The sequence below is a fragment of the Theropithecus gelada genome, chromosome 5, assembly GCF_003255815.1.
Source record: "Theropithecus gelada isolate Dixy chromosome 5, Tgel_1.0, whole genome shotgun sequence".
NCBI lineage: Eukaryota > Metazoa > Chordata > Mammalia > Primates > Cercopithecidae > Theropithecus > Theropithecus gelada.
Genome location: NC_037672.1, coordinates 38,047,680 through 38,067,335, shown reverse-complemented (window position 1 = coordinate 38,067,335; position 19,656 = coordinate 38,047,680). Strand labels below are relative to the sequence as shown.

Sequence of the window (19,656 nt, the reverse complement as noted above, 5' to 3'; positions counted from 1 at the left end):
GTGGATTCTTTAGGATTTTTAGTACATAGGACCATGTTTTCTGCAAATGTAGTTTTACTTCTTCCTATTTGGGATTCATTTTATTTCTTTTTCTTGCCTAATTGCTCTGGCTAGACCTTCTAGTATAATGCTGAATAGCAGTGGGGAAACCAGGAATTTTCATGATATTAGGGGAAAAATTTTCAATGTTTTGCTATTATGTTGTTAGCTGTGGGTTTTTATGAATGTCTTTATCAGATTAAGAAAGTTCCCTTTTCTTCCTAGTTTGCAGAGTGTTTTTACCATGAAAGAGTGTTGGATTTTGTCAGATGCTTTTTCTTATCAACTGAGGTGATTATGCTGTTTTTTCCCTTCATTCTATTAATATGGTATATTACATCGATTGACATTTGTGTGTAGAACCATGTTCCCTGCACTTCTTTGATAAATCTTGCTTGGTCATGCTGTATGATCATTTTAATAAGCTACTAGATTTGGCCTGCTAGTATTTTGAAGTTTTTTTGCATCTATATTCATGAGGGATATTGGTCTGTAGTTTCCCTGTGAGGTCTTTGGCTTTGGTGTTAAGGTAATGCTGGCCTTGGAGAATGGGTCACAGGGTGCTCCTTTCTATTCCATTGTTTGGAAGAGTTCGAGAAGGATTAGTGTTAATTCTTCTTCATATGTTTGGCATAGTTTGCCAGTAAACTCATTTAGTCCTGGACTTTCTTTGCTGGGAGATTTTTGAGTAGTGGTTCAATCTCTTTACTTGTTATAGGGCTGTTCGGAATTTTTATTTCCTTTTGAGCCTGTTTTGTCAATTGGTGTGTTTTTTAATCTAGGTCATCTAAATTGTTGGCAACAATGCTTGTTTTTATGAATAAATTTGTTTATAGTTAAGTTGCCTAAAATACCATGCAATTCATCTAATATGTATAAAACTTGAAATATATTATATTGCATCTACTTTTCTAAAGCAAAATCTGTAAAATTCCATAAGAGATTTAAACAATTAAAATAAATAATTCCTCACATAAAATGAAATTTTTTTTTTTTTTTTGAGACGGAGTCTTGCTCTGTCACCCAGGCTGGATGGAGTGCAGTGGCGCGGTCTTGGCTCATCACAAGCTCCGCCTCCCGGGTTCATGATTTTTTTTTTTTTTTTTTTTTAGTAGAGACGGGGTTTCACCGTGTTGGCCAGGACGGTCTCGATCTCCTGACTTCATGATCCACCTGCCTCGGCCTCCCAAAGTGCTGGGATTACAGGCGTTAGCCACTGCGCCCAGCCGAAATCTTTCTTTTTCTCCCTAGTGGTAGGAATAGTAAGAGTGAAGACTGCTGAGTGAGATGGCCTTTGTATGAATCCCTGCTCTGCCACTTACTTGTGGTATATAACCTTGGGGCTAACTTCTCTGTACCCCAATCTCCTTAGCTATAAAAAGGTAATAGAACTACCTCATAAGGTTGTTGTGAGGATTAAGTGCATTGATGCATACAAAAACTTTGATTCTTAGTTCACAATAAACAATATTAGCAAATATTATTTTCCATAAGGTGGTTACTAATTGGGGTTAAAATAAAAAGCATCTTAGACATCTCAATGACTTATATCTTGTAGGATTTATCACAAAATGCTACTGCCCAGTGCATTTTTGCAAACAATAACAATTCACTGAGAGTAATAACATTCACATATGTAATTAGAGTTTACAAATGTAAAAAACTTAGGGTAACAAACACTTTAAACTTAGTTTTTAGACATTCAATAAGCCCATTCCCCCACAAACTTTGATTACAAAGAAGCACAATGGGTTAACTGTGGCAAAACATAAGAAATAAGGCAGGGGAGGCAGATACAGACTTGAGAACATAAGGATATCCAAAAAATTTTGTCAATATCAAAAGACAAAATCAAAGCATCTTTTATAATATAAAACAAATCCATATAATTAAATACTAATTAGGTGAAAGAACATTATAGGGTATATAACATTTATTTTCTCTACATAAATTTGCATATCTTAAATTTAATGCAAAACATCATGTTTCAACTTCAACTTAACATCATAACATGTAGTTCTTGGTGAGTCTAGATGTAATGGAATGAATATTTAAATAGACTTCAAAGATCCTATCAAGTTTTTATTTGGTTATTGTTGCTTTAAGTCCTTAATGCTTTTCTTTATTTATTGGACTAAGCCAATTTTAGAAACAAAATCCACAACCAACACACATATAATGCAGATGTTTCTGAAAAAACTAAATAGTGTTATCTTTAGTGTATCATTAAAATAGTGGTTGTGGTTAAACAAGCAAACAAATTACTGCAACTCATGTATGATAAGCTTACAAACAGTAGCATTTTAAAGTTTCATCTGGTGTGTCTGCACTGTAGGAAAATAAATCTGGATGTGAGTAAGATGTGCTTGACTGAATTAAGTGAAACCCCCAGTTAGCACTGGGTTATGTTCCAGGGCAGTGCATTTGTCCTCACATATTACATCAGGAATGTGTGTTCACAATCCACCAGCTGCATGTTTTAATTTACTAAGAAATGAAAGGAATTAATCCTGGTCCATCCACTGCTTCCTCCTTTGTTTTACTATCTTCACTTTGAGATCAGGCACTTTGTGCCCAGGATTGTGACAATGCACGTTTACTAAAAATGTATCCATTGATAGAATAATTATACTAAATTAATAAAGGAAGACGGTGTCTTCATGTAGAAAACAGAGCACTAAATTATAATTTTACAGTCACAACACAAGCTCCAGCTCTTCCTAGGCAAAGTGGAGCAACCTGAAAAAGAAAAAGAGATATGTATTGGATTTGTAGGTTAAAATGTCGACTCTACTATACCAGTTGGTGAAATATTGAAGCAGCCTGTACTTGTTGGCAAAGGGTTGCCGCCCTGGCCCCTGCTGTATCAGTGCTGTTTCTGGCCTGGTCCTCTTCCCAAGAACCACTCTCCATGGCAAAGCTTCACAGCCTAAGTTGTTCTGGGTATATCATTGATTGTGTAGCATTCACTCTTCTTTAAAGGTGATTTTTAAAAACAGCTCAAGAATTAATCTACATGAAACACTCTGTTTTAGCCAAAATGATGCACAGTATGGATATGAAGAAATGCTGAACACTTACAGTAACACTGTGACCAATATGGAGGAAAGATCAAGTTTTATCTAGAGAGGTCCTCTAACAGCCATGCTGTCTCAGAGATAGCACACAAAATACTCTGAATGCCTGGGGATCTGCTTATTCTAGAAGAACTCGTAACCTCACATTTTTTGACTACCTTCTATGTGCACGGCTGAAAAGTCTAAACCCATTCTACTACTTTTTAGCAGACTAAATAAATAATAAATGCTACCCATCCAACTCCCCTAGGAGTGGAAACAAACTCAGTGAATGAGCTCTGTTACAGTGAGAGAGAAGTCGGGGGAGGGTTGCTAGGAAGGAATACAATCTAAATTTATGGATAAAGAACAATTCTTAAATCTTTCACCTCTTTTTTAAACAATAGGAACTCTAGACACTGGGTAATTTATAGTGGAAATAAAAGTGTGAACAAAAATAGTTTTTGAAGAATTACTCTGAACGCAGTAAGAATCTATGCATTTGACCCAGGAGAGTTAAAATGTTAACATGGATTGGCGGGGGTGAGTAATGAAAAGTACTAGGAAGGTTTGCTTTGTACTTATATATGTTAGGGTATATACTAAAGTATTTTTGTCAAATGCCAAAATGACTTCCTAATCAGTTTGACCCCATAGACCAATGAGTAGATTTTAAGAACAGGTCAGATTTCAGTTATAAGAGAATACTTAGCAGTTTTCCATCTGAATCAGTTGTTTTGATCACTGTAAGTCTCTTGGAACAATCAAATAACCAATTTTAAAACCGTATCTATTTATAGCATTATCAAACTGACCTCAAAAATCATTTATATCAAAATGTCAGTTTGTAATTAGTAGCTCTTCTCAAATCACCCAAGACATTTAGTCTCTACACTGTGAATAGTTGACACTGTCATGACAACCAGCTAGAAAGTGTAGCTTAGAGAATTTGTATACAATACAATCACAATCAATCAATCAATCAATACAATCAATCAATACAATACAATCACCTCTTGCTTTGAGGTAAGGCTGGTAGTGAGGGGGTAGTGGCTTAGGACTTTGTCATCTTGTTTTAGTGCCTATACAAATGTCCATCTGTCAGAACACTGAAAGGAAAATTTCAAAATTTTTTTGTTTATTTGGCTTGTTTTTGAGACGGAGTCTTGCTCTGTCACCCAGGCGGGAGTGCAATGGTGCCATCTCAGCTCACTGCAACCTCCACCTCCCAGGTTCAAGCAATTCTCGTCCCGCAGCCTCCTGAGTAGGTGGGACTATTGGCACACGCCACCATACCTGGCTAATTTTTTGTATTTTAGTAGAGACAGGGTTTTACCATGTTGCCCATGGCTGGTCTCGAACTCCTGAAATCAGGCAAACCGTCCGCTTCGGCCTCCCAAAGTGCTGGGATTACAGGGGTGAGCCACCATGCCTGGCCCAGGAAAACTTACATTTTTCAGATACTATGAAAATGAGTTCACATTTTTAGGTGCTTTAACATAGTAATAGAGGTGGCTTACAAGAAAAATAGCTATGTGGACACTGATGATAAATTTTGACATGGGATTATTTAGCATAAAGTATTAATTATAAATAATAACAAGTCTCAAATAACTGGCTGATAGGGCTTAAATCATGTATATAACTGGACTTAGGGCTTAAATGCATGTCAGAAAGAGATTCTTATCTTTCTGAGCTCCTTGGGTGTCATTCACAACTGTTTTTGCCATAGTGGGAAGCTGATACTAGGTAATCATCTAATTTCCAATGAAATCTTGTAGCTCTCAATCTTATCCCTTCCTCCCTCCATCAAGTGATCTCACTTAAGAAACAGAATAAAGCCCACACAATCTAAGTCCTGTTTTTCTATCTTTTTCTTCACACTACACTCAAATTCTCATCTTTTCCCAAGCCTTGGAGGGTAAGATCTTTCTTCTAGTCTGAGGGTGACCAGTCTGCTTTTTTTTTTGAGAGGGAGTTTTTGCTCTCGTCGCCCAGGCTGGAGTGCAATGGTGTGATCTTGGCTTACTGCAACTTCCACCTCCCAGGTACAAGCGATTCTCCTGCCTCAGCCTCCCAAGAAGCTGGGATTACAGGTGCACATTACCACACCCAGCTAATTTTTGTATTTTTAGTAGAGATGGGGTTTCACTATGTTGGCCAAGCTGGTCTTGAACTCCTGACCTCAGGTGACCCACCCACCTTGGCCTCCTGAAGTCCTGGGATTACAGGCATGAGCCACTGCGCCTGCCCCCCAGTCTTTGCTCCTAGTTCTGTTTCCTGCCCTTTTCTCAGAAAGGTGCCCTTCAAGTTTTGCTTTCTTTCTTTCTAGTATCTAGAATCTTTCTCTACCCTCTTGTCATCTCTATTGTGGAAAAAAAAATCCTTGGCTCAAATTCTAACTCTACCATTTATTTGCTATGTGGCCTTGGGTTAGCTGTTTAACCTTTGTGTCATATTCCTCATCCTGTACAGTGGGAAAATACCAGAACTCAACCTTATAGGGTTGTTGAAGATTAAATTCTTTACAGTGCTTAAACAGAGCCTGGTCTGTAAGATGTGCTGAATAAATAATCACTTTCTATCATCATCATTTAAAAACTGCATGCCTCTCTAGCTCCTACCCCCTATTCTTCTGTTTACTTTTTTTTTTTTTTTTTTTTTTAGACAGAGTCTCGCTCTGTCACCCAGGCTGGAGTGCAGTGGCACGATCTTGGCTCACTGCAACCTCCACCTCCTGAGTTCAACTGATTCTTGTGCCTCAGCCTTGTGCCTCAGCTGGGACTACAGGAGCACTAATTTTTGTATTTTTAGTAGAGACGGGTTTCACCATGTCGGCCAGGCTGGTCTTGAACTCTGGCCTCAAAAGATCCGCCCACCTCAGCCTCCCAAGGTGTTGGGATTACAGGTGTGAGCCACTATGTGCCTGGCCTCTTCTGTTTACTTTTGAAACTGTGTACTGGCTTCTGCTTCTATCAGATTCTCAGAGAATCCCATAACTTTACAAATGACAAATCTTCATTCTTTCTTATACTGTTGAAACTCCTACTCCTCCGTTTAGATGCTCTATTCCATTGTCTTCTGAGAACTTCTCTCATCATTCCTTTCCTGTTTTCTTCAGAGACCACACCTCCCAATTCAACCCAGCAAGTGTGTGTTTATAAAGAAAGATCAACAAGACTTGGCAATATCTCTTGAATCCATCTACATTGAATGCTTCAAGCCTTGCAACTGAAGCAATCCTCTAAATATTTTTCCTTTTATCCAGCCCTCACTTCCCCTGCCCCTAACCCAACCTATGTGACCCCAACTGCATCATTCACTTGGTTGAAAGTTTCTGCTGGATTCTTGTTACCAAACTCTTTAGTTTGGCCTTCACACATCCCCATTCTTTAAAAAAATTATTATTAAATGATTATTTATTTTTAAGAGACAGAGTCTTGCTCTGTTGTCCAGGCTGGAGTGCAGTGTCATGATCATGGTTCACTTCAGCCTCAACTCCTGGGCTCATGCAATCCTCCGCCTCAGCCTCCCAAGGTAGATGGGACTACAGGTACGTGACACCACACCTTGCTAATTTTTCAAAATTTTTTGGGCTGGGCATGGTGGCTCATGCCTGTAATCCCAGCACTTTGAGAGGCCGAAGCAGGTGGATCATGAGGTCAGGAGTTTGAGACCAGCCTGGCCAACATGACAAAACCCTGTCTCTACTAAAAATACAAAAATTAGCCGGGTGTGGTGGTGGGCACCTATAATCCCAGCTACTCGGGAGGCTGAGGCAGGAGAATCACTTGAACATGGGAGGTGGAGGTTACAGTGAGCTGAGATCGTGCCATTACACTCCAGCCTGGGCGACAAGAGCAAGACTCCATCTGAAAAACCAAACAAAACAAGACAAAAAACCCACAAATTTTTGTAGAGATAGCATCTCACTTTGTCACCCATGCTGGTTTGGAATTCCTGGCCTCAAGTGATCCTCCCACCTTGGTCTCACAGATCTCCATTCTGACCCCAATCTTCTCCAGTAAGCACTCCTCCTCCTCTCAAGCATAGATCCTTATAACCAGTCATACTTCAATATGTCTTACATAATTCTGCTTTGGTGACATTTCTTTCACATTTTCTCACAGTTTCTTCTTTCCAATCTTTTTGAATTGGATCAATTCACTAAGGCTTAGTTTAAATCCCACTTCTTTCTCACTAAAGCTTTCCCCATAACCACTTTCTTTTTTCTCTTATCTCCTGTATCACTTGGCGCCTGTACCACGGGACACTAAATACCCACTGCCTTGTGTGGTGCATTCTCCCCTTGCACATGTAGATCTTACCTACCCAAGACCTTAGGTTACATGACCGTGGGGCTTCACAGAAGCTTTGTTTTCTTGACAATACTTACCATTGCTCCTTGTATACAATACAATCTTGGCTCAGCTAAACATTTATTGTCTTTTATGTACCAAGTACTGAATTCGGTGTCATAAGCACAAATTCCTGATTCTGTTCTTGGTGATGACGGAAGCAAAGATCTCAAAAGATCATTCTTAGAAGTGCTAGACCCTCCCAGAAATACACAAGGGTGAAATTCTTTCTGTTAGTAAGATTGCCAGATCAGGTTTCTTACTTAGTGTAATTTAGGGTTGCCATCTTCATTAGGTTATCAGGACTTTAATCTGCTCCCAAATATCAATGGGTTGAGTATTTAAAAATCACTGCTCATGCATGGGCAAGTTGTTCATAGTTTTCTGACTACTATCCTTGTTTTTATTTTCCAGTCTCCCCTCCCATTGTTACAGCCTGCGTGTAGTCCTATCGGCTTTAATCAGGTTAGAATACCTCATCATGCAAGTGGTAGCAGATAATTATAATTTCTCTGAGTATTAACTTACATCTCAAAGGTAATTCTGGATTTTAATTATGTGATAAAATTAAACATTGCCTCTTTTTCTCATCTTTAATCAAGAGGTGATTGTCATATTTATGCCATATATTTCAGTATTGGACAAGATTGAGGGGATCCGTTTTACCATAAGAATTGTTTTAATAAAGATAGTCAGTGTAATAATGAAACATGAAGTGCCCTACCTGGGTCCACTCATTTGTCTGGGGATCATAAGCCTCCACGGTATTAAGGTATGCTTGTCCATCATACCCCCCAACAGCATATAACTTATCGCCAAGTAAACAGACCCCCACTGCATCTCTGCTGATGCTCATGGATGCTACTGCAGTCCACATGTCTGTTTTGGGATCATATCTGAAAGAAAATTTTAGAACCAGAGCTGACATTATTCTTAAAATATTTATGTAAAAACAGTTTTGTTCTTCAAGTCTATCTTCTGACTTATTATCTACTATGTAAATCAAATACATTTGAACATATTTTTGAGAAAAATACCAATATTTTTCTGACAACTTTAACTTACAGTATTATATTAACAGATCCACTTAACAGATGTATAACACTTAAAAGGAGCTAGGGTCAGTACTGAAAACTGCTTTCAGACCTTAGATTACCTACTGAAAATTTGGGGAAATCAATGCATTAAGCTCTATGTAAGATGGCTCACAGCCTCAATCATTGTAGCTGTCCAGTTTTGGGCTTTCTTGCTCCTTTCATGAGGTATCTTAACTAGAATTGCCCACAGTTGTATAGCTAAGAGCAGATACATCATGCTAGGATGACTGATATTGCTCCTAAATCTGTTGTATCAATGAACAGCTTTCCACTGAGTGTAGTACAACAGCAAGCCCATAATTCATGGGGCAAAGTATATAAACACTTCCACATTCCTTTCCTGGATTACAACATGAAACGAGCATAGGTCTGAATTGTTTTCCCCCCAATATAAGTGAAATGCAGTTGTAACTTTCCCGCTTTCTCAAACAACACCAATACAGAGAGCACTTGTTATCGTTTGGATGTGGCTCATCCTCCCCAAAACTCATGTTGAAATTTAATTGCCAATGTAATAGTGTTGGGAGGTGGGGCCTTTAAGAGGTGATTAGGTTGATAAGATGGATTAATGTTTTTCTCCTTGGTTAGTTCTTGTGTGAATGCATTAGTTCCTGTAAGAGCAGGTTGTTATAAAGTGAAGTTGCTTTGCATTTTTGAATGCCGACTTTCTCTTCCAATTCTCCAACATGTTATCACACAGCACAAGGCCCTCGCCAGAACCTATCAGATGCAGCCTCCCAATCTTGAACTTCCCAGCCTGAAGAACTGTGGGCTAAAGAAACCTCTTTTCTTTATAAATTACTCAGTCCTGGGTATTCTGTTATAGCAATGGGAAACAGACTAAGAGAGTGCTCATTATCATCAACAAACTTTGACTTTATTTTTTATCCTTCTTATGGTCACTTGGTCATGTACAACTTAAATAAATCAAACTAATCTTTAAAAAAAATCTGATCACGTCCAACAGACATACACACACACAAACACACACACACTCTCTGTCACACATGGGCGCTCATTAACTTCCTATTTTTCTTTATAATCCAAAACCCTTAACAATGCCTCAAGGAGTCTAGATGATCTGCACCCACCCTGCCCACTCCGCCTCCTTTCCTGCCATTCCCTCCCCATGACTCTTTGCTCTCCAGCCACAATGGCTACCTTTCAGTTTCCTGTATGAACGGTATTTCTTTCTGCTTTGGAGTGTTCAGACAAACTCCTATTGATTGTACCGCCTAAATCCATTCAATTCTCACTATTCCTTGTACTAGACTAAACATAAGAAATGGGAACCTGACCTACCATCCAAATCTCCCACTGCTCTTCGGCTCTCTACCTGGTACCATACTTGAGTTTTGCCAGGCCAGCTGAGATGACTTAAGTTTGTAAGCCTTATTATTAATTTTTTATTTTATATCAAAACACACAGAAATGTCCCTATCTTTTTGCTTTTTATTTAGCCTACAGCCCTTAAGTCATTCTGCATAAAATTCATCAAGCTCCTCTTCTTATTAGGTCCAATATCCCATATAAAGTAAAATTGCTTGCGTGTAGTGCATGCTCAACACAAACTTATTTTTCTGGAAGTATCAGTTCCTGTGAGAGCAGGCTGTTATAAAGTGAAGTTGCTTTGCATTTTTGAATGCTGACTTTCCCTTCCAGTTCTCCAACATGTTCTCCAAATAGACATAAGTATCAGAGACTTATATATATATTTTTCTTGTTCCTAGTTTTTCTTTGCAGGAAATTACCTCTCCACACAGTCTGAGAGTCTGGAAGTCATGTTGGATGCGGGAGCGTCGTGCCCCCCTATAGCATACAGCAGTCCGTTCCAGGTCGTCACTCCTACGCCACCTCTCCTTTTTGACATCTGTGCGCACAGTGTCCACTTATTAGTATGAGGATCAAAACATTCTACTGATTTGAGACAAGAGCTTCCATCACGACCACCAACTGCATAAAGTCTGTAAAAAGAATAAATGAAATGATAAATAAGACATTGTGCCATTATGCTTAGAACAAAGTGGCTCTTCTTATGTTATTTCATTGAATTTAAGGTGCCATCAGTTATAAAACACACTGTCAATGTGTGTGTCATTAAAGAAGATATGCTATGTTTGAAATGACACATGTAAGTATCTTATATCACTCTGTATAAACATGAAAAGGAAAACAAACTGCACATGAAGGCACTGACAACTATTTCACCACTGCCATCTCTTTGACAAGTCACCATTGATTGTAATATGCACTGAAATTCTGGAGGTGTTAAAATGTGTGTCTTAGAATAGACAAAATATGGTGTATAAATATACCATGGCTTATTTTTTTTTTAATAGTTAAGACTTTATTATCAAGGAAGGAAACTAACCTTCTCTGAGCACCTACCATAGGTTAGGGACTTTATATGTACTAATTTAATCATCACAGTGATATAAGAAACTGTTTGAATCCCTGTTTCACAGGTAAAGAAACAAGGGTTCACGGAGAGTAAGAGACGTGCACAGGGTCACCCAGTAAGAAGCAGAATCGGGACACATAGTTTTATTAATGAACAAACAGTTGGACAGTCAACACAGTCATGTAGAATGTACTTGTAATAGTGAAATAGGAGAATAAAAATATAGCTTGAAACAATGGCATAAAAAGTAACATTTGTTACATATGAACAATGATCCTTCATTAATTTAAATTACTGCAGAAAAGGATATAGGTTATCACGTGAACGACCTAAATGTTACCTAGTAGATCAATTTAAATTCATTATCAATCAATACACTGCACTAATTTGAAATAGTCTTTTACTCTGAACCTAAAACGTTTGTAAAATATTTTAAATATTTGAACACAGTATTTCTTGTTAAACAAAAATCTTGTTGTATTTACTATTCATTTGGGAAGCTCTCTATAAATATTTTTTCTACTAGTTTTTTAAAGGAGTAAATTTACTTTGTTGCTCATCAAAAACATTATACATTTTGAATTTACAAATGTTAGTTAATACTTAACTGTTTTTATCATTTCTCAAGAAATAATATTTTAATTATCCCAAATTTCTGCCAATTAAAACTCTAGGTATTTATATTTAGGTAAATCTACATATTTAACCACAGATTTCCTAATTAAGGTATGCCACTATGTCACTGAAACTGTTTCTTAAATAATAAGATGACCATATCTTAAACAGCAACATATGGTTGTAGCAATATCTTGTTCTAAACTTAAACTATATTAATAGTATGGAAATTGAAATTTATTTGAAACATCTATTAAAGTTTATCTTAAAACTTCTTTTATCTGTTAAAAACTTTTATCTATTAGTAACTTGTTTATGTTCTAGTTCTTAATATTATTCTTATCTTCAACTAATACTTGGTAGAAGAGTTATCTAAATATGGATCACAGAACATAAGAAGCCTTCAACAATTAGGGAGGATCAGTAATTTAAAATAATTCACACATGCATATGTGTGTGCACATGTGTGCACACCCACACATACCCACACACAATAGGCTTTAAAGCCTCTTACCCTCTTGAACAGTGGACTCGTGGGTCTTAATTGTAAAGAATGGTACAGTACAACGATTAAGAGCATGAACTCTGGAACCAGACAATTCTGGTTCTACCACTTACTAGTTGTGACTATGGACAAGTTATTTAACCTCCATCTAAATTTCATCATCTATAAACCCTGCCTCATAGGATTCTTGATAATTAAATTTAAAGTACTTTGAACACTGCCTAGTACATGATAATCATGGTGTAAACATTTACAGAGAAAAATTAATTGTCTCTGTGTTCTTATAGAAAATAGCACTTACAGGAGATCTTAAGTGTACAAACAGTGTTTATATTCAGCTAATATTAAGGGTTAAAATCAATTGGTAACACTTCCTAAATAATCATTATCTCAAGCAATGATTTTCAAACTGTGTTCTAAGAATAGGATTCTATGAAGAAATTGAGGGAGTCTAAAAATGGTTCATTTGAATTTCAAATTTTAAAAATTATTTTTAATTTTCAAAAATATCACCTTGCTCAATTAAATGTCATGTAAGACTCAGAACTCATCTCTCTTCCCCATGATAGTGTCTATTATAATAAAAAGAGAAATATTATGTCAACTTGTGAAAGTATTGTACTACCTATATATACTTAATAGTAAGATTTAGGTCTTGCCTGACTTTTAAAATTATGATCAAGAATGCAAGTAGGCTGGGCATGGTGGCTCACACCTGTAATCCCAGCACATTGGGAGGCCAAGATGGGAAGAATTACTTGGGCCCAGGTATTTGAGACCAACCCGGGCAGCACAGTGAGATCCCATCTCTACAAAAAATCATTTTTTAAAAATTAGCCAGGCATGGTGGTGCATGCCTGTAGTCCCAGCTACTCAGGAGGCTGAGGTGTGAGGATAGCTTGAGCCTGGGAGGGAGGTTGAGGCTGCAGTGAGCTGTGATCGTGTCACTGCACTCCAGCCTGGGCAACAGAGCTAGACCCTGTCTCAAAAGTAAAAGGAATGCAAGTAGTTGGCAGATACTGTTTGAGATTCAACTTAGAAAAAAGATTTATTACTACTTTCAAACTGTTTGGGCAATTGAACTGAAGAATTTCCTGAAATTCCAATTAAATTACTCTAGTAGTTAAAATAACTGTTACCATTTCAGCCTCTTATCTGTGAATCAAGATTTTCCTCATATTAGACAATCAAGACAAGACACAGAAATAAGCTGAATGCTCTTTAAAATTTATTCTTCTGTTCTTCAGCACTTACTCTTCTCCACAGATTTTTATAATAAGTAAATATAAGCTTGAACTTGTGATACATTTTAAGTAAGCTTAAAATAAACTTGAACTTCCATTTGCCTTTTAAATATTGAGGTATTTTTAAGATTTCATTTGAAAGAGAGATTTAACTGCTAAAAATATTTGCCAGCCAGTGCCTTAAAGGTAGCCTGAGCAACTGGAAGTCTAAATAAGGTTTCTTTCTGTCAAACACGGTAGGAAAATTTTAAGATTTGGGAGGCCAAGGTGGGCTGATCACTTGAGGTCAGGAGTTCGAGACCAGCCTGACTGACATGGTGAAACCCTGGCAAGAATACAAAAATTAGCTGGGCATGGTGGCGGGTACCTATAATCCCAGATACTTGGGAGGCTGAGGCAGGAGAATCACTGGAACCCAGGAGGAGCTGAGATTGCCCACTGCCCTCTAGCCTGGGAGATAGAGCGAGACTCTGTCTACTCCCCCACCACCCCCCACCAAAAAAAAAAAGAAAAGAAAAAGAAATTATAAATAAGTTAAAATAGGCCAGGCGCAGTGGCTCATGCCTGTAATCCCATCACTTTGGGAGGCCAAGGTGGGTGGATCACCTGAGGTCAGGAGTTTGAGACCAGCCTGGTCAACATGGCGAAACCCTGTCTCTACCAAAAATACAAAAATTAGCTGGATGTGGTGGTGCACACCTGTAGTCCTAGCTACTTGGGAGGCTGAGGCAGGAGAATCGCTTGAACCTGGGAGGTGGAGGAGGCTGTAGTATGCTGAGATCGTGTCACTATACTCCAGCCTGGGCGACAAAGTGAGACTCTCTCTCAAAATAAATAAATAAATAAGTTAAAATAACAAAAACCACAAAAATCAAAGCTCTTCATTTTACAGAATAAAAAAATTGAGGCACAGAGAAATGATTTGTTCTAAACCACAAAGCAATGATAAGATGCGTCGTTAGTTTTTTTCAACCAACCGCATATTTTCTACTTATTCCAGATTCTTTAGATATACTATACTTTCAAAATCAAATTTCTTAATAGTTAGTAGATTAGAGATCCTTAGCTTCTGATATGATTAATTAGGTTGTCTCTGAATTATATTCAATTAACTGTACTTTAGGTGGGTTAAGGATTGAAATATTTCTCATTAGAGGGCAAGAAAAGGTAAGAAAGTAAGATGTTTCTATGCCTAGAAAGCTAAGCTACTGTAGGTCCGGAAATCAGGTTTCAGAGAAGGCAATTATTGTTTTGTCCTCTATTAGAAATAAGGGCTAAGAAATATGCTGCTGAACAAAAATTAATCCAATGAATCAATCCCAAAGGTTTAAACCAAAGGGTCAAAGCCGAGAAGATACTGTTTCATTTTCTTTTTCTCTGTATTTACTAGATTATTTAATGGCTGACTCTTATCAAAGAGTTTAGAAAGATATGTAGTGATGAATTTTGAAGTGATTTATTTAGCTAAAATAAATGAGGGCAGGGGCATGGAGATCAAAAACATCTAAAAAGTGATTTCCATTTATCCATCTTATCACATGTAACAGTGCTTTAAAAAAAGTACCAAAAAGTAGAACATAACTGATGGGTCCTGAAGAAACAAGATCTTAGGTCCTAAAATAAAAAACATTTCACTAATTTTTCATTTTTCTTATAATAATCAATAACAAAATTCTATACATAATTTTAATTCTATTTTAACCTTGATTCATTTATTTTTCTGGAAACAATGATAAAGCATTCTAAATGAGCAAAAGGTACCCCACAAATAACTTTTCTTTAACAACCACAGACGGCTTCATTTTATGGAAGAAGAAAGGACTGAAAAAAGACACACATTTACTTTCCGAGTAACAGAGCTATTAGTGATGGCTCTACCTATATTTATTTATTCAGAGCAGACAAGAAGCAAGAGAGCACCTCTTTATAAATCCATTCTCGTTTTCACCAGTTTTCCAAGATAAGAAAGAGGTGAAAGTCAGGATAAATCAGTAGAAAAGATGGAAGGAATTTTTAGAGAAACACTGAGAGAGACTACACTACTTTTAAAAGACCATACATGCTTTTAAACATAATACAGATAATATACTTTTAAAGTATATTAAATAAAATATTTTAATATAGATATACCAGATTTTTACAGTACAACTTATTAATATTGAACGTTAATATAAAATGTCTTCACTCAAAATAACTAGAAATGTACAGTATCTGCATATTAAAATGAAAGCCTAGCTTAACAATCAACTGTTTATATTTACAACTATTATAGAAGACACTGTCTTAAAAGTCTCTTCAAATCACTGTATTTATGTATATCTTTAAATTAGAAATGATATAGCTTAATAAATTTGGTGTACTGCATTTTAAATAGAACTTTAGGTACTTCCTTACTTTCCACTTAGTACTGCCACACCTACTGTACTCCTGGGGGTAGACATAGTGGCAACAAAATTCCACTGGCGAGCCTGAGGGTCCCATCTTTCCACCGTGTTCAGATAGCTCCAGCCATCATGTCCTCCTACAGCATACATGGGACCTTCTAGTACAGCCACACCTATAAGGAGACAGGAAACAATGACTTCAGATTGGCCGCTGTCTTAAAAATCACATTTTAATTGAAGTATAAGTACAATAAGCCTTAAACATACAAATGGAACTGAGTAAACATTTATAATGTAGACATGTGTCCTCAGTGTTCTTAGTAGGTCGGTGGGTGGGTGGGTGGGAAGTTGAAATAGCATGGGAGTTCTGGTCTTAAACGTTCTAGAGACTGGCCGGGCGTGGTGACTCATGCCTGTAATCTCAGTGGTTTGGGAGTCCAAGGTGGGAGGATCACTTGAGGTTGGGAAGTTCGAGACAGGCCTGGCCAATATGGCGAAATCCCTTTTCTACTAAAAATACAAATATTAGCTGGGCATGGTGGCAGGTGCCTGTAATCCCAGCTACTTGGGAGGCTGAGGTAGGAGGATTGATTGAGCCCTGGGGGCGGAGGTTGCAGTAAGCCAAGATTGCGCCACTGCACTCCAGCCTGGGCAACAGAGTGAGACTCTGTCTCAAAAAAAAAAGTTCTAAAGGGTGGGCGAGGTGGCTCAAGCCTGTAATCCCAGAGCTCTGAGAGGCCAAGGTGGAAGGATCTCTGTGAGATTAGCCTGGGCAACACAGGAAGGCTGCCATCTCTATGAAATTTTTTTGTTAAAATTAGCCAGGCATGGTGGCATTACCTATAGTCCCAGCTAAGGTGAAGGATCCCCTGAACTCAGGAGTTTCAGGATGCACTGAGCTATGATCACACCTCCAGCCTGGATGACAGAGTGAGACCCTGTCTCTAAAAAAAATTAAAAATTTTACAGGCAATATTTTTAGGTACAACAGTGTAAAATTATTTTAAAATTGCACCAGATGCATACACTGCTACTATTTAAAACATTTTTCAATAATTTGGATTTAAGATATATTTGGAAAAGTATTTTTATACCTTCTCCCCTATTAATTCAAATTCGTGAGATTTTACTATAGTTAGATTCGATACCATAATCTATTGGTATGATTCATCAGCAGGGAGCTGAGCTAGATTCATTTGTTAATTTATTCAACAAATATCTTCTGCATGTCTACTAAGTACCAGGCACTCAACAGAATATAACAGGTAAGGGCTGTGCCCTCATAAATCTTATAGTCAGGAAACAGACATAAAATATATTTTAGTTAATAACCATTGCTAATTTAAAAAGTGGCGCAGAGTAAAAGGATAGAGAGGGTCAGGGGAGACCTTTCTGGTAAGGTAACATTTAAGCAGGAATGTGAATGAAGTTGGGAAACCAGATTTGGAGATAGCTAGGGGAAGAGAAGGTGAGGTAGAGGAAATGGCAGTGCAAAGGTCCTGAGGTATGCTCACTGTGTCTGAGGGACAACAAGGTGGCCAGTCTGGCTAGGCAGGGTGAGTGAGGGGGAAAATATAAGAGATGAGGGAGAGTGTAGAGCCAGAGCATGCAGGGCAGAGACTGCAGATAAGGACTCTGATCTTATCTCTTGTAAGGACTTTGGATTTTATTCTGAATGAGATGGAGAACGGTCTCCGTGATGGATTTGAGATGGCTTTGAGATGGCTTTAAGGTAGGGGGATTTGAGAAGAGGTGTGACATGATCATGGCCAGGTGACATAAAATGTCTCACTTGGGGACCAAAAGAACCCCTGTATTACAGATATATTTTAATTTGTGAAATCACAGCCAGATAAGAAAAATACTTATCATTCATGCATGACCCAAATCAACGTATTATTCCACTCATTTATTACATATTGTACCCCACCAGTACTAGCTTTTGGAGATTTTATATGTGTGTGTGTGTACACATATATACACACATATATGTGTACATAAATATGCATACATGTTATTTATATGCTTATACGTGCATATACACATGTTATATGTGTATATATTTATTTATAAACAAAAATATATCAAAATATACATGTATAATATATACACATACTGTATATACTTGTTTATGATATATGTATATCTCTCTAATTTTACATATATACATGTATATGTAATGCGTAATATGTCAAAGGGGGCAGAAAACTTAAGGGGTTCACCTAATTCAACCCATTAAAAAATGGATTTGAAAAGAAATTTTAAGCCTGGTGTGGTAGCTCACAAGTGTAATTCTAGCACTTTCAGAGGCTGAGGCAGGCAGACTGCTTGAGCCCAGGAGTTCCAGACCAGCCTGGGCAACATGGTGAAACCCTGTCTCCACCAAAAATACAAAAATTAGCCAGGTGTGATGGTGCATGCCTGTAGTTCCAGCTACTAGACACGCTGAGGTGGGAGGACTGCTTAAGCCCAGGAGGAAGAGGTTGCAGTGAGCCAAAAATGTACCACTGCATTCCAGCCTAGGTTACAGAGCAAGAACCTGTCTCAAAAAAAAAAAAAAAAAAAAAAAAAAAAATTAGCAGAACTCCTTTTTTGAATGAAATGTCCATAAAATTCCCACATATGAAGAGATAAAAGGAATGTTTCTTAAATAAAAGATTATTTTAGGCCAGGTATGGTGGCTCACGCCTGTAATCCCAGCACTTTGGGAGGCTGAGGTGGGTGGATTAAGAGGTCAAGAGATTGAGACGATCCTGGCCAACATGGTGAAACCCGTCTCTACTGGTGGAAACACAAAAATGAGCTGGGCATGGTGGCAAGCGCCTGTAGTCCCAACTACTAGGGAGGCTCAGGCAGGGGAATCACTTGAACCCGGGAGGCGGAAGTTGCAGTGAGCCGAAATTGCGCCACTGCACTTCAGCCTGGCAACAGAACGAGTCTCTGTCTCAAAAAAAAAAAAAGTTTATTTTGTAAGTTCAAATTTGTAACAGTTATTTAATTACAAGGTAATTTAGTAAGAACATTGCTGTGTTGAATGACACAAAACTTTTAAATTAGGGCTTAAAGAAGACAGTTTTGAGCCATGTGATCATTTTCCTTTCAACTTGCTGCAGTTCAGTAAAGTCTTCTGTATGGCACCTAGAACCACTGACAGTATTCAATGCACAGTGTCATTTGCACAGAATAACTGGACTATGAGCAATCACATTCTATGTACTATATCCATAAGGATTTAGCCTGTGTTAGAATTACATTTTCTTCCCCATTGTAGGGGAGGGGAAGCACGCAGTTGACTCACTCTACCCTGGATTTTATGGTCAACCCAAATTTCTAAGTCTCATTCATGCTCAACTCACATTTTCCCAGTCTGTGCCTATATAATAGTTGATTTTATGGACTCAAGAGTCATGTTTTACAAGTTTACTTTGTTAAATTTCATATAGTTAATTTTAAGCTCCTTCTCTCTGTCTTTGCCTTAACCCTCTGGTTTTATTTCCTTATCAAACTTCAAACTTAAGATGACCTTGCATTGAGAACTAATTACAACTAGTGGAAATCTATGTCTCTTTGAACTTTTACTGTACCCACCACCATACCCATTTCAATCTTCATCCCTAGAGAGTTTTCATTACTGTCTACTGTTATTTAGCGGAAGCCTCTACTCTGGTGGTCAGTATTAATAAACTGAGTATTGTATAAACCATACTATCTAAACTCAACCATACCTTCACTGGTATTGATCTTTTTTTGTTTTTTTTTGTTTTTTTTGTTTGTTTGTTTGTTTTTTTGAGATAGATCTGTTGCCCAGGCTGGAGTGCAGTGGCAAGATCACAGCTCACTGAAGCCTTGACCTCCCAGGCTTAAATGATTCTCCCTCCTCAGCCTCCTGAGTAGCTGGGACTACAGGCCCAAGCCACCTAATTTTTTAATTAAAAATTTTCTTTCCCAGCTACTTTT

General features: G+C 37.7%; 1 protein-coding gene across 2 annotated transcripts in view; it reads right to left on the bottom strand.

The window, feature by feature from the left end:
* Positions 1-1,493: 1,493 nt before the first annotated feature.
* KLHL5 (kelch like family member 5) overlaps positions 1,494-19,656 on the bottom strand; it is a 61,135-nt gene continuing 42,972 nt past the window's right edge. For both annotated transcript variants that reach the window (XM_025386101.1, XM_025386102.1), the window contains 4 exons: positions 15,710-15,872; positions 10,302-10,514; positions 8,178-8,349; positions 1,494-2,778 (listed from right to left, as the gene is read on the bottom strand). In XM_025386101.1, the coding sequence (XP_025241886.1) occupies positions 2,722-2,778; positions 8,178-8,349; positions 10,302-10,514; positions 15,710-15,872 (605 nt within the window). In that variant the 3' untranslated portion in view covers positions 1,494-2,721. The remainder of the gene's footprint in view (positions 2,779-8,177; positions 8,350-10,301; positions 10,515-15,709; positions 15,873-19,656) is intronic.